Below are 16,533 nucleotides of genomic sequence, written 5' to 3'. Positions count from 1 at the left end.
TTTAATTTTTCTGGAGGACAAATTGTACTCATGCAATTGTAATGTTACAAAGTAGCCCCCTCTTTTAAGTTAGTTTTCTAAAATCTTCACATTTAGGGATTTAAATTTATTTCATCTTGTTACAATTTGAAAAACAGGAAAACCTTTTTGAACAATATATTGAATTCATTAGAGTGATATAGGGAATTACCTATGTTGGTGACAAGGTAAACTCAGAAATTTCTATGACCTCTCAATCAATTAAGTCCAAATGCAAATTTGACGACTAGCAAAAAAACAAACAAACCCAAAACATAGTTTCTTTCTAAAACTGCAGATGTATGCTATTGACTCTCAGATTTTTGAATACTAAAGAGGCTTCAGTTTAATTTAAAGTAACTGTTAGTATCCATGTACATATTCAGTTGTCTCCTGACTTGGGTAAGCTTGCTGCTCTTGGGGGGAAAAAAGCATCAGTACTGACTTCCATGCACATGCTCTCTCTATCTGCCTCTCCAATTGCAATTGCTTCATATCTAAATGTTTATGCAAATAAAATTACTTAAATTTTTTTAACTTTTTTTTTCCAAAGTAGACTGTCTTTAAGCCTTTTAGAGATAGATGATAATTTAATTAAAAGCATGCTTTATAATGGGGAAAGAATTATTTATACTACATTTTGTCTGACTGTAAAATTCGTAACTCTTTGCTATTACCACTGGCAGTGATATTTTTAAGTTTGAGTTCTGTTTGGGGAGGGTGGTGGTGCTGGAACTATGACAGATTTTGTTGGTAGAAATTGCCCCTTTCTTAAAATTGCATGATTAAAAATACAGGTATGAATGAGTAGGCCTTAGCTTTTAAAAAATTGTTTAGTAGGCTTAAGACACAAGGAAACTAAACTATCAAATTATTATACAGGACTAGTATTTTTTAGTTCGGAATGAAGGTTATATAATTATTACAGTACTTAAGTATTATAAACCTTTAATAGCTTTGTTAAATTATACAGAATTTTTCAACTTAGTATCTGTCATTAGTGAAACATCAGTTTACATGTTATACTTAAATCTAAACTCATAATTTCATTCAATCTTTGTTTTTTCAAATGACATACACATACACTAAATTGAAAAATGAGTGGGAAAAAGTTGAAATGATGGAATGTTTTGACCACCTTTTCTCAAAAATTATAAGGGAAACTAAAAACATTTTTAAAATGCCAACACAGAAATATTCCTTCTTATATTTTCTATTCTGGCATGTACAGGGGTAGGGAGGCTGTGTGGTCTTCTGGTTAGAGCAAAGGACTGGGAGCCAGGACGATTCTGGGTTCCAATGCGGGGCTAACCACTGACTTACTGTGTGACCTTGGGCAAGTCACTTGACATCCTTGTGCCTCAGTCAACCATCTGGAATATTGGTTTAAAAGCCAGGACCTCGCTGACAACCAGATGCTGCATCTGAACTGAGCTTTCTGGGTAAATAAATTACAAAAACAATTTACAGAGTTTTTAATCCCTCTTTATTTAATATAATATTTTGGGATAAACCATTTAAGAGATGGTAATATTTAGTTTTTAGTTTTCAGTATTTGCTAAGAATTTTTATAGTTAAAGCTATAGCCCAAAGCTTAGGTCCACATTTGTATATGAATTTCCTTTGTGACAAATAATAAGGTATAACGTGTGTAAAGCCTATGGTATATGTATACGTTTCAGTATATGTTATTAGAGACTTACTTTTTTATTTTTAGTTAATTTGTTTTTATTTTTATGTTTAGGCACCGACTTTTTCGTGAACATTGTGTTTGTGTACAAGGAAACTATATAAAGGACTTAAATATCCTTGGAAGAGATCTTTCAAAAACTATAATAATTGACAATTCACCACAAGCCTTTGCATATCAGGTAGGAAGAGGGTTGCTAAGCAAATTCAGAATGGGAAAAAAGTTACAATGAGGACAAATGCTGCCAAACCATCTGATGGGAGAACAGAATTTTCACTGGACGAATTTCCCTGTTTATTGTCACATTTATAATTAGAAATGCCAAATTGGCATACTCCTTGTGGAGAAGTTTCTTTTCAATTGAGTACAACATAACCCTAGCTGGTTTGGCTCAGGGGATAAAGCGTCAGCCTGAGGACTGAATGGTCCCAGGTTTAGTTCCAGTCAAGGGCACATGCCTGGGCTGCAGGCTTGCTCCCCAGTAGGGGACATGCAGGAAGTAGCTAATAAATGGTTCTCTCTCATCATTGTTGTTTCTATCTCTTTCCCTCTCCCTTCCTTTATTTTTTTAAAAAATCAATAAAAATATACTTTTTAAAAAGATAAAGCGCAACATAATAAAAATCTGAGTAGTAAATGTGAATAAGGGACAATAAGATAAACATTTAATAGCATTCTAATGAGTTGTTACATCAGTAATTTAATTTTAAACATGTTTGAGAATTACAAATAGCTTAACCATCTTCCTCTGGTCCATTTTTGAAATTTTTAATATTTTTGTGGACTATTTTATCAGTATATTTGTAACCTTTGTTAATGATTCTTTGAAATATAACTTTGACTACAGACAAGCCACCTTTGTAAGATATACATTGTACATTATGAATACCTTCCTGCGATCTGAGATTTCCTTCACAATAAATAGGTGCAGAATGGAGATGATGGAAAGTGGGTTGGGTATAGATAAAATACGATTTGCCTTTAACTTGTGTTTTAAATGTCCACTAAGGAAAAAGAAGAAGCCGGGTGAACAGCATATGGTATTGAATATGTTCAGTTTAGGTCACTACTTTTATTTGCTTGCATTTTGAAATGTTTTTAAGAATTTTTTCTTGGTTCCTAGATAAAATCATTTCCATTATCCTCGTTCTCAAACACAATCCAGTATAATAAAAGGCTAATATGCAAATTGAACAAATAGGGGGATGACTGGTTGCTACAATGCGCACTGATCACTAAGGGGAGCGCCCCTCAGCTAGAAGTCCTGAGCTGAGTTCACTACTGGCAAGAGCTGAGTTACACTGCTTATAGACAAGAGGTGATGGCACAAGCCTCTCCCACCTCCACGGCAATGCTAAGGATGTCCAACTGACGGCATAGGCCAGGTGGGGGTCAGGCCTGAGCCGTCAGACATCCCCTGAGGTTTCCTGAACTGCAAGAGGGCACAGGCAGAGCTGAGGCCCCCCCCCCACCAGTGCACTAATTTTGTGCACTGAGCCTCTAGTGTTCTGTGTAAATGTTTAAAGACTATAAATGCTTATTCCTGAGGTTATATATCTATAATAATAAAGGCTAATATACTAATTAGACCACATGTCCTTCCAGAGCTGTGAGGGAAGCCTGGGTCCTGGGTGCCTGCCAGGAGGGAAGCCCAGGTCCTAAGTGCTGGAGGGAAGCCAGTGCCAGCAGCTGGGGGAAGGCCTACTCTTGCATGAATTTCATGCATCAGGCCTCTAGTATATATATGCACTAATTTTGGGCCTCTATTTACTTGTCTGGGTATCGCACCCACAACCATGGCATGTCAGGAGGACACTAACCAATTGAGCTACCCTGGACAGGGCTGATTCATTTTGTTTTAAAGCTTTTCCAAAGTAGGGAAAATGTAGGCAAAAAAGAAGATTTAATTACTTATTTATCATTTTAGCTATCTAATGGAATCCCTATAGAAAGCTGGTTTATGGATAAAAATGACAATGAACTCCTAAAATTGATTCCATTTCTGGAGAAGCTTGTAGAACTGGTAAGTATGTTTTAATTATCGTTTTCAGTTATGCTGTTGGTTCAACTTTATTTAAATCGTGTAAATTGCTTTTAAAAAGTCAAATGTGGTGGGAGATTAAGGGGAAGATTGAAAAGAATTACAAGCTTTATCAAACCTTATAAATTACATTAAAATTTGTTTTATTGTATTTTTATTGATTTCAGAGAGGAAGGAAGGAGAGAGGTAGAAACATTAATGATGAGAGAGAAGCATTGATCGGCTGCCTCCTGCACGCCCCCTACTGGGGATCGAGCCTGCAACCCAGGCATATGCTCTGACCAAGAATTGAACCATGACTTACTGGTTCTTATGTTGAAGCTCAACCACTAAGCCACACCAACTGGGCCATAAATTATATTAAAATTATAAGTATTTAAAAGTTTAAAGATTATTTTTATTTCACTGGGCTTCCTCTTGCAATCACTAACTACTTTTGTTAAATCTGTTTCATTTTGCTTTCATAGGTGTAGATTTATTGCTTATGCTACTAAAACTATGCAAATTTTTTCCCTATATCCATGGATCAATTTTTTAAAATATATTTTTATTGATTTTTTACAGAGAGGAAGAGAGAGGGATAGAGATTTAGAAACATCGATGAGAGCGAATCATCAATCAGCTGCCTCCTGCACACCCCCTACTGGGGATGTGCCCGCAACCAAGGTATATGCCCTTGACCGGAATCGGACTTGGGACCTTTCAGTCCGCAGGCCGACGCTCTATCCACTGAGCCAAATCGGTTTCGCTAATTTTAAATTAATATATGAAATAGGATTCAATAGCTTAATGCTTTTACTAACATTTTGTTGAGCCATTTACTAAATAATTATTCTTAAAAATTAAAACATTTATGGCAGGCTTTTTTACATCTTAATTTAATTCTAAGTTAACTGCTTCTGTGTGGTACATTTATATTTGGCAAATAAAATGAGTTGGAAAATTAGTGATATGTTTTCCTGCAACGTAAGAATGCTCATAATGGTCTGAGGATCATATTTTTGAAATTACATGGCCTTTAAAATGTCTCTTTCTCCACACAGAATGAAGATGTTCGACCTCACATCAGAGACAGATTTCGCTTGCATGATTTGCTGCCCCCAGATTAAGTACAAAGACGTGTCAAATCATGAAGGGGGAGAGAATGCAGGACCCTTTTGGACTAAGACAAAACATTGCCATTACTGTTGAAATTTTGCATTTTTGTACCCCGTCTTGCTTTTCTTATCTTTGGTGCCCAATAATAATCAAGGGTTACAGAAAGAGACTTTATCTCAGAATGAATACATACAGTAGGTAGGCTAAAACAGAAGAGTCTTTAGAACTAGTGCAACTCCAGTGAAATTTTTTTATGTACAGGACATCTGCAGTTTATAAAGAATTCTGTTTCTGCCACCAGCAGTTTGACCTGTAGTCACACAGGATTTTATGATAATAACAGAGATGAAAATGGACTTTTTATTTTCTCTCTGTTTGGTGCTCTAAGTGGGTTTGTAGCCACTTTTCTGTTACTTTAAGATTCTCATTTCAACAGGAATGGCCAGTAAAAGTTGTTTTATTTTCCTGTTAAGGTTTATAACCTTTTTACATTTTTGACCTGTATTAGATTAGAATTTCATTATGCATTCCTTTTAGTTGAGGCGCTTCATAGTTTCTGGAAATAGTCAGTTTTTAGTTTTTTATTATACATTTGAATGGCCGTTTTCCTGCTTTGTCTGCCTGCATATTGTATATTTGTTTAAAAATATTCTCTACTTTTAGTCCATGTAAGTTTCATTTAGAAAGACATGCATTTATATTTTGTTTCTGTAATATTCTGTAGGTGAAATCTTTTCAAAAATCAAGAGACTGGGTAGATAAGAATATATGAATGACTAATATTCAAATGATTTAAACCATTGTGATGGCATGTGTTCCCAAATGGTAAAATCTTGCAATGGCACACAGATTTAATGGATAAAGGTATACCTCAGACTTCACTGTGCTCACCAATCTTTGAGGAGAATGTGTTTGGTCACCTTTTGGGCTTGATTTGATTACTGCTGCCTTTGGTTTCCTCCAGAAATGAAGTACTCAGCACAGTGACTCGGTATTTTTAATTACTTTGCATGGGCTGGTAGTACCTCTGTTATGCTCTCGGTTACAATCAATTTAAAACTCTGTGTAACAGTCTTGGTACCTTACAGTAGCTATGCATAATCCTGTGGCACAGTAAACTCCCAAGCCACCAATGCAGTTAATATGCTCTCATAGTGGGTTTTCTATACTATATGAAAATAGTCTTCAAGCCTTGGTTCTCTAATGCAGCTACCACAAGAGGTTAATATTTTTATAGTGGCGTGTAATCTCCTTTTCGGGAGGCTTTTTATGGAAGGTAGAATTTGTAAGGTTAGTATGCTTTGCCTCTCAACTGCATTAACATGCCACAGGCTCAGACTGTTTTTGTGTAAAGGATGTCAAAGAACGGCACTTTTTCTAAAGAGAAGTTTGATATTTTGTATGCTTGTTAAGAAAGTACAGTATTGGAAATTAAAGGTGGACAACTGATAATTGAGGAGTATGTCACTTAATTTTTTATGTATATTACCTGTTTACTTGTACAACTTACTGTACAAATTACATGCAGCTTCATTTTCAAATGAATCCTTAAAATAAGGAAATCTTTTTAGAAAAACATTTAATTTTTGTATTTTTGATTTTAAAGGCATGAGTTATGTCAATTTTCAGTGTATTAATGAAAATTTTAACTTTTCATCAGGTTGAGTGTTTTCTTACTATATTATATGTTGTGTATGTAGTTAGCATATTGTGTCACTGAACTGTTTAAAAATCTAGCATGTAGAGCAAGCCTGTTTTGTGGAAAATCCTTATTCATTAAGTAATCATGGCAGGTTTTCTGCAAAAAAAGAGCAGAAGCATTTACAATTCAGAATACTGTTTTTTTTGTTTTGTTTTTGTTTTAATTTAAAGAAAGGTATTTTGCTTGCAGGAAAAAATACTACAGATTCATTTTAATGAGACTCTTTGAGATGTATTTATCTTTAGGGCATCTGGGCATCTTTATGCTGTTTGTCTTCTGTCTTTCTTGAAATAAAATGTACATACGTTACCTTTACATATGCTCTTGCTCAAAATTGTGAACCTAGTTACATTTCTCCTTGCTCCCTTTTTATGCTCAAACAGCAAAATCCAAACTTATACAAGATCTAAACTTTCAGCATGCATTATAATTGCTGAAAGCTTTTCTGATTAAGTAAATACAATCTCAAAGGGCTTTCCCATAACTTGAAGGGAAATGTAAGCACCTATACCACTGTGCCTGTGGGCACTTTAAATGAACACCCACTTTAATCATCTTAGTATTAATAGTAAAGCTGTTTTCAGTCCCATGCTAGGGAGAGTTCCCTAAAATAGACTGACAAAAGAATCAAGCATAACAAGATTCTGTAAAGAAATAAACTAAGGGAAATTTTGTGTGGCCTGAGAAAATTTCTTGAGACCAATTTATATATATATTTTTCATTACCTGACTTGAGTCATTTTAAATTTAATACAGAATTTTAAATAATTTATAGAGACTACTACCCAGCTTCCTTCCATATTAATGTTTTATCGTCTCATTACCCCTTTTCTTTATCTGTTTATAGATGTTATCATAAACACTTCCAGTTGGTTAAGCGGAGGTGTATATTTTATGAACCTGAGATGTGCCCAGCCCCTACAGTTCACACAGTAAACATAAACTCTTAAAAACTGACTATAGTAAATGCAGGAGAGATGGATACCTGATACGACACAGCAAAAGTGACCTATATACACATTACAACTCTAAAGTACATATTATACAATAATTATGATATTTCCAGTGATGTCTGACTTTTAAGACATTCTTTTAAATATTTGTATTATTGTTAGAACGTTTTAATCAGTTATGTTTTTTAATTCTATGTAATATATGTAGCCCTAATAAGATTTATATCACCAAATTTCTCCTTGGGTCTTAAAAGAATTAATAACAATTTAAAAGCATAAATTGTTTTATATTAGCTAGTATGTATATTTATTTACCCGATGGCTTTATCTTGTTTCCCAAAATTTGGGGAGAATTTGTTGAAAGCATTGTGACTTCTATAAATGGCTATTTTCTTGTAACTGTCCGTGAAAATGTATGTGTACTTTTTTCCCCCCATTTCTCTAGTTTTTCTGTTTTGTTTTTAGGGTTAAACATAGAATGGTGGGGGTTTTTTTGTTTTTGTTTTTTTTTTAAGTTCTCTTTGGCCAATGACTTTTTCAACTAGATATTACTTTGTTCAACCTTCTAAAGAAGTTCATTTTTCATTGTTTTGTTCAGTCAACTTACCTGAAAAACAGAGACTTCATCTCATCAATGAAGAAAATATTTCTTTATCCCTACAAATATTTACAGCGAGCACAGAATTCTTCATAATAAGAATCAGATCTTTTCCACATCTGTGTCAATCACATAAAGCTGAAATGTAAAGGACACTGAAGCCTTCATTTATTGTACTAAAATGGTGGTGTTATATACATCATTAGCTAGCTAAGGTTTTCTGATCTAATTTCTCTGTCTTCCTAGATATTTATTTGTTATCTCTTTTAATCTTGTGTATCTAAAATTAAGTTCGTTAATAGTTACCCATCGAATAACTATGCCAAGCAACTAGGAAAGCATGTTTATTTTATTTCCCCTTATAGGGGAAGAGTGGACTGGGAACAAAAATGTATGGGCCAAAAGGCCTTAGGTTGTCATTTATTCACTTTCTTATTCCTCTCATGACCTATGTTCAAGTATAGTATTTTTCAGCGTTGGTGTGCTTGATTATGTCATTACTTTTCATGTCTTCCCCTGAGTTGAAAGCCTGTTAGGAACCTGTATGGAATACATTTTTAAATATTCAGAATAAGAACCACAAAACTCAGTATCTTCTATTTAAATACTCCTTAAATTATTGGAATCCAAGTCTCACTCACTAGGATACATTTTTATAAAATGTTTCTCTGTATCTTGAATTGAAATTACTTGCCCAGAGGCAAGAGTTCTTGGGAAAATGTGTTTTGAGAAATTTTTAAAAAGGGGATAAGAAAGCAACAAGTTTATACTTACCTTATGGTTTTGATTCAGTTAGTATTTTAAAATACATCAGTAGTTCCCAAACTTGAGTGTTCATTAGAATTACTGAGCTTTGGGAATAGGTTCCTGAGGCCTAACACCTGCAAAATTGTCTCCTTGGATCTATTGTGGGGCCTGAGAGCTCTCTACTTCTTTTTTAAGCCCTCCACGTGATTCTAATAGCCAGGTTTGGGAAATCGCTGTTTTAAATGTGACAGTGGTTTGAGAGTAGGCAACAAAATAAAAGTTTACTAAACATCTTTCTGGTAGTTTTTCTCCTTTCTTTTATTTTAAACTGGGACCAGATTTCACAGAACTCATTCAGGATACATGGAGGAGTAATAAGGAAGATTGAAGCTACTGCTCATTACCATTCTTTCGTAATTTTAAGAGTTTGTACTCCTAGCACTTGGAATAGTTGATCATATACACAGCTGAAGGACATATCCCTGAATGAGACCATTATATATAAATTGTAAAATATTTCACTATTTTTTTATTTTATAAATCTTTGTAGAAATAAGCAATGAAATACTACTTTACTCTTTTGAAATGGGATTTTTCAAGGCACTGTCCTTTTGGCATTAAGGTAGGGGGGAGATAATATTCTCTCTGCCTTTTTCCATGTGAATCAGTATAAAGTCATGGACATTTAAAAATCTCAGTTCAATTTCTACATATTTACTATGCAGTATAGCCATGAACAAGCAATGTAGACTTAGTTTTCTCATCTTCGAATGCCCTGACCACCCTACCTCACAGGGTTGTTGTGGGGATGAATAAAACTTTTATGGAAACACTTTTCTTTGATGATATTTTATCAGCCTTCAGAAACACGAATGTCTAACAACTTAGTTTCACAGTGCTCTTTTGGTTTGTAAGTACACAAATTTTTCACATTTCTTTCTCTTTTGATGCTCTGCAGGCAGTCCTGTAAGGAACACAGAACAGGTTAGAGATGAGGTAACAGGCTCACAGAGGATTGTGACCCAAGAGCTCATAACTGTTCTGGGAGATTAGAAATCAAGTATGCTAGCTCCCAAGGCTTTGGCATTCTTGTATAAGCGTGTTTGTACATAAATACAACGTGTTCTAAAGTTTATAAAATTTAGCCAACAAAGATCTTATATAAAGGAATATAATAATTCAGTGTAAAAGTTACAAACTGAGCCCTAGAGTGTTTTGTTTTAAATATATTTTATTTTTTTTTACAGAGAGGAAGGGAGAGGGATAGAGCTAGAAACATCAAAGAGAGAAACATCGATCAGCTGCCTCCTGCACACCCCCTACTGTGGATGTGCCTGCAACCAAGGTACATGCCCGTGACCGGAATCAAAACTGCTACTACTTAATGAAATAACATTCTTAATTTCTTGTACACTGGAAAATAAAACCTGAATAAAGAAGGTTAATTTTAAAAAGTTGAGAAAAGATGGCAAGGAAGAACCAGATTATGGTAAGCTAAAAAATATATGCTTGATGTAATGGGCTAAATAATGAGCCAATGTAGTTACAAAATAACACTTATCTCACCTATCTGATGAGATATTTTTCTCCAGCTTTATTGAGTAAAAGTGACATAACTAAGTTTAAGGTGTAAGATGTGATGATGTATGGATATATTTTGAAATGTTTACCAGTTAACACATCCTTTACCTCATGTGATTACCTTTTTTTGGTGGTTATGATGAGAATATTAAAATCTCTAGTAGTGTCCGGTCCATGTGGCTCAGTGGTTGAGTGTTGACCCATCAACCAGGAGGTTACAGTTCTACTCATGGTCAGGACACATGACTGGGTTGTGGGCATGATCTCTAGTAGTGGGTCTGCAAAGGGTAGCTGATTGATGATTTTCATCATTGATGCTTCTATCCTCCCTCTAAAATCAATAAAAACATTTTAAAAAAATCTAGTATAGCTTTAAAGTGTACAATACAGTACTGTTAACCATTGTGTACATTACACCCCCAGAACATTAGATCCACATGCAACTTAAGTCTAATGTTTGACCAATATCTCATTTTCCCCCTCCCAAGCCCTGCTATGATGGGACTTATAAAACAATTTTCCATAAGCTCAAAGGAGTTTATACAGACGGGCTTGAGAGTCACTGCAGGAGGCCTTTGGAAATAACTCATCCACTCATACAAAGCAGCGCTTGAGCCTCAGTTCATCTGTAAAATGGGTGCATCGAGATCTACCTCTCAGAATTACAAAGATGGAACTTGTAAAGCAATATACAAATAATTGCCAGAATGGAAATGTGTAAAGGAGCTAGTTCTCTTGAGTGTGTGTAAAAGATAAACACTGATTCCACTGCCCTTTTCTGCCCCCTTTGGGGGCAGAAACTGGCAGTAGAATCAGTACTGCCACATGTTGGGGAAAAGAAAAGAGCAGTAGAAAGCATTCAGTGAAGACTGGATGATGATAATGGAGAGATCACCTTATGTTTTTATGAAAACATGCTGAGTGTTCAGGAAGAAGTGGGTGATGAGGCAATTCGTGAGTATTGACTGGCTTGAGAAGTCTGGTAAGTACTTGGAGTAGCAGGCTTATAGGATTTGCTAAGTTATAAGTTTTTCTTTTTAATATATATTATTGATTTTTTTATGGAGAGGAGGAAGGGAGAGATAGAAATATAGATGAGAGAGAAACATCGATCAGCTGCCTCCTGCACACCACCTACTTGGGATGTGCCCGAAACCAAGGTACATGCTCTTGATCAGAATTGAGTCCACAGGGTGACGCTCTATCCACTGAGCCAAACCAGTTTCAGCTAGAAGTCTTAATAGATGAACCAAATTAACTAGAGGTTTAGACTTGAAGTGTGACAAAATTTGTTCAGGTTAGGTATGAGAAGCTTTCCTAATCAGAGTGAAAATCATTTTAAAACACTGCCTTACTATGTGTTAAGACACTGAGAATGGTAGAAAAGAGGAAACCTGACACTGCCCTCAAGCTTGCGGTCTAGTAGCAGAGACTGGGTGGTGTTGGAGAAAGGGGTCGTGAAAGAAAAATAGCGAGGGTGCTAACAATCTCATCTGGAAGCCAGGCTTGGGTTGGCTGAAGTATTGTTTAAGATAACTGTAAAGGGGATTATGCAATACTTTCAATAATAAATACTTATTTTATATATTTTATTGATTTTTTACAGAGCGGAAGGGAGAGAGATAGAGAGCTAGAAACATCGATGAGAGAGAAACATCGACCAGCTGCCTCTTGCACAGCCCCTACCGGGGATGTGCCCGCAACCAATGTACATGCCCCTGACCGGAATCGAACCCGGGACCCTTCAGTCCACAGACCGACGCTCTACCACTGAGCCAAACCGGCTTCGGCTAAATACTTATTTAAAAAAAGATAACTTTAGTCCTGGCCAGTGTGCTCAGTTGTTAGACTGTTGGCCCACACACCGAAGGGTCATATTAACCAGCCGACCGGTTGTTCAATCGTTTGGTCACTTAGGCTTTTATATATAATATATAAAGTCCAGAAAATTGATTCATTAAAGTGCAGCCCAGAATTGATGAAATTCAGCAGAAATGGTTCACACTAAACTTACAAGACACAAATTTTTAAGTTATATTTCAATTTCATTTTTTTACTGTTGGCAAGTTTCCTACTTCGGGAACTAAATCACATTTGGTAAGGGTAGAACCAGGAAGAAAGTTTGGGTAGAGCACATAGCAGGCACTTAACATAATGGCTAATATCAATAGGATACCCATATGTCTAATAGATAGCTGCTAGAAGTCTGGTCAGCTTACCCTTTTCCCTGGACATTAAAAATCTTGTTCTTTGGCCTTTCTCCAAGAATGGAATACTGGAAAGATACTGGGCCTCAAGAGAAGACAAGAGGCAGTAAGGTGACCTGGGAAATCACTTCATCAGGAGTTTGTGGTCTTCCCTTCAGGTGCTATCATCAGCCACCAATTTTGAGGTAGTAAAAGTCTCGTTTAAGTTCTAAAACCCTGGGAAAAGAGAATCTTTCAATTATTACTACATAACTATTTGCCTCAAAATTTAAGAAGCTTAAGATAACTTCTCTCTCACAGACTGTGGATTGACTGGGCTCAGCCAGGCAACTCTCCCTTGGGGTCTTCTGTGGATGCATTGGAATGGTAGTTGGGGATGGAATCACCTGAAGGCTCAACCAGGATGGATGTCCAAGATGGCTTCTTCACTCCCATGTCTGGCATCTCTGCTAGAAGTCAGGGTTTGGCTATTTCTCTTCCTAACAGCCTTTCCACATGGCTATCTTCTAACAGCACAGGGTTGTCATAAAGTAGTAAGACTTCTTAAATGGCAGCTGACTTCCACCAGAGTGGGCATTCCAAAAAGCACAGATGTAAGCTGCAAGGCTTGTTATGGCCTAGCATTGAGTGTCACTTCATAGGACTCAAAAGGAGAGGGGCACATAAGACTTGAATACTGTTCTCTGAAGGGCACCTTTGGCGACTACCTACTAGAGAATTTGAGGATTCCACCTGGGGCAGATCCAGTTTTTATACCGTGTTTCCCCGAAAATAAGACATCCTCCGAAAATAAGACCTAGCGCATGGGAAGATAAGACATCCCCTGAAAATAAGACATAGCACAACATTGGGAGAAAAAATTAATATAAGACACTGTCTTATTTTCAGGGAAACGGTATCATTTGAAGTATATACAATTTGGAGGACCTTCTTGAAAAATGAGGACCTGATGCAATGAGACACTGGAGCTAGGGCTTTATTAACTTCACAGTTAATGTTTCTGACCCCCCTTCCCAAACTAGCTATGATAACGGAGCAAATGTGGCTTTGGGGAACCCACTTATACTTGTGTACTGGGACACTTTCCAGACAATGAAGAATCATTGTGAGCTTTCCCCACCTCCCACCAGAAGTGTCCAGTGTTCAGTTCAATATAATCTGATCACCTAAATGTCTATAATCCAGGTCTCCTGACACCTAACAAATGAATTTTCAAAAACACTATATTCCACAGTGCTATAAATTCTTTATTTTTATTTTTTTAAAAATATATTTTATTGATTTTTTTACAGAGAGGAAGAGAGAGGGATAAAGAGTTAGAAACATCCATGAGAGAGAATCATCAATCAGCTGCCTCTTGCACACCCCTACTGGGGATGTGCCCGCAACCAAGGTACATGCCCTTGACAGGAATTGAACCTGGGACCTTTCAGTCCATAGGCCGACGCTCTATCCACCGGTTTCAGAATTTTTTAAAACCTTACTCTGTCCTCTCCATACCTTTTCCATCTGGTTGCTCCTTAAATGTTGATGGCCTTCAAGGTTCTTCTCATTCTATCCTATCTTCAGGTGGCCTTTTGCACATTATTCTGTCCACGGCCATAATCATATAACTCCTAATCTTCTACCCAGGCTTCTGTAGTTCCAAACATGTACTAGCCCTTTTTAGTTGGATGTCCCACAGGAATGTCAACCTGTGTGGCGAAAACTTAATTTAATTCCTACTGTGACGACAGGCATCAGATAGTCATTTTCAAATACAATGAGCATTTACTATATGCCAGGCAGTGGGTATACAGTAGTAAAGAACAGGACAAGATGCTTATGCTTCAAACAGATATTAAATAAATGAAGTCATTAGAGATTGTGATAAATGCTACAACAAAAGAGAGTAATGAGAAAGAGTAACCGGGGAGGCCTCTTGCAGGAGAAAGATCAGGAAAGACCCTTCTGCAAAGGTAACTACAGTTTCATTTGAAGGAGAAATAAAGTCAATCATGCAAAGAGGTGTGGGAAGAGCATTGTAAGCAGAAATTCCAAAAATAGGAAAAACCTTAGTAGCCTGAGAGGGCCAGTAGCAATGAGGTTAATGAGAGACAATGGCACACGGAGGCTGGTGGAAGGTAGGAATCAGTCTATCCAGGGCCTTCCAGGCCACAGTAAACAAACAAACAAAACAAAAACAATAAGACATCCTCCGAATGTGGCATGGGAAGAGATCAACCAAAGTGTCGTATGCATATATGCATAATCCATGGGCACAGACAATAAGGTGGTGAAAGCCTAAGGCAAGGGGGAGACTGGGAGGGGTCCATGGGGGGAAAAGGGTGATATATGTAATACTTTCAGCAATAAAGACTTAGAAACAAAAACAAAATAAAAACAAGAAGATGCCCTAGTCAGTTTGGCTCAGTGGATAGAGTATGAGTCGGCCTGGGAGGACTGAAGGTCAAGGGCATGTGTACTTGGGGTTGCAGGCTCAATCCCTACCCCGACCCCGCCAGGGTGTATGTGGGAGGCAATCAATCAATGTGTCTCTCTCACACTGTCTCTCCACCTCCATTCTCTCTAAAAATCAATGAAAAAATATCCTTGTGTGAGGATTAACAAACCAAGAAGACACTAAAGAGATTTCTGGGAAGAAGGGGAATCAAGATCTGATTTAGATTTTTTTTTTAATTTTTAATTGATTTTTTACAGAGAGAGGAAGGGAGAGGAATAGAGAGTTAGAAATGTCGATGAGAGAGAAACATCGATCAGCTGCCTCCTATACCCCCCACCCCCACCCCACTGGGGATGTGCCTAAACCAAGGTACAAGCCCTTGACTGGAATTGAACCTGGGACCTTTCAGTCTACAGGCCAAGGCTCTATCCACTGAGCCAAACTGTCAGGGCTACAATTTTTTTTTTTTTTTTTTTAATGTTTACCCTGCCCAGCATAACTCAATGGTTGAACATTGACTCAACCAACAGGTCACAGTTCGACTCCCGGGCAGGGCACATGCCCTGGTTGTGGGTTCGAATCCCAGTGTGGGGCATGCAGGAGGCAGCCGATCAACAATTCTCTCTCATCATTGATGTTTCTATCTCTCCCTTCCTCTCTGACATCAATAAAAACATATTTAATTAACACATATATATATATATAAATCTTCACCCAAGAATATATTTCCATTGATTTTGAAAGAGGGAAAGGCAGAGAGAAACATCGATGTGAGAAAAACACACTGTGAGCACCCTGACCAGGGCCCGGGTCTGGAGGAACCTGCAACCAAGGTATGTGCCCTTGACGAGGAACTGAACCCAGGACCCTTTGGTCTACAGACTGATGCTTATCCACTGAGTCAAACCAGCCGGGCTAAAAATATATGTATTTTTAAATGCTTTTATTGCTTTTTAGAGGAATAGAGAGACAGACACACCGATTTGATTGGCTGCCTCCTACATGCATCCGCACTGAGGATTGCGTCTGAAATCCAGGGACTAGCCCAGACAAGGAATGGAAAAGGTGACCTCTTGGTTTCTGGTTGACACTCAACGGCTGGGTCACACCAGCCAGGCCGATTTACATTTTTACATAAGCAAACTGACTGTATGCAGTGAATGGACTGTGAAGCTGGAGGATATCATAGCAGAAGAGTCAGCCTGTGGACTGAAGGGTCCCAGGTTCGATTCCGGTCAAGGGCATGTACCTTGGTTGCGGGCACGTCCCCAGTGGGGGGCGTGCAAGAGGCAGCTGATTGATGATTCTCTCTTATCGATGCTTCTAACTCTCTATCCCTCTCTCTTTCTATCTGTAAAAAAATCAATAAAATATATTTAAAAAAATAATACTTACAAATGTATATATTAACAAATACATTTGTATATATTATTAACTAGGCTGAGTACAGCAGAT

General features: G+C 37.1%; 1 protein-coding gene across 9 annotated transcripts in view; it reads left to right on the top strand.

Moving 5' to 3' along the window:
- CTDSPL2 (CTD small phosphatase like 2) overlaps window positions 1-9,679 on the top strand; it is a 78,903-nt gene extending 69,224 nt beyond the window's left edge. For 6 of the 9 annotated variants that reach the window (XM_036443595.2, XM_036443607.2, XM_045583101.1 and 3 more), the window contains 3 exons: window positions 1,763-1,889; window positions 3,636-3,731; window positions 4,793-9,679. In XM_036443595.2, the coding sequence (XP_036299488.1) occupies window positions 1,763-1,889; window positions 3,636-3,731; window positions 4,793-4,858 (289 nt within the window). In that variant the 3' untranslated portion in view covers window positions 4,859-9,679. The remainder of the gene's footprint in view (window positions 1-1,762; window positions 1,890-3,635; window positions 3,732-4,792) is intronic. The other 3 variants (XR_004988956.2, XM_036443605.2, XM_036443606.2) reach the window with 3 other exon arrangements.
- The last annotated feature ends 6,854 nt before the right edge of the window (window positions 9,680-16,533 follow it).

This window comes from Pipistrellus kuhlii, unplaced genomic scaffold (genome assembly GCF_014108245.1).
Source record: "Pipistrellus kuhlii isolate mPipKuh1 unplaced genomic scaffold, mPipKuh1.p scaffold_m20_p_1, whole genome shotgun sequence".
NCBI lineage: Eukaryota > Metazoa > Chordata > Mammalia > Chiroptera > Vespertilionidae > Pipistrellus > Pipistrellus kuhlii.
This window is presented reverse-complemented; position numbering and strand designations above follow the sequence as displayed.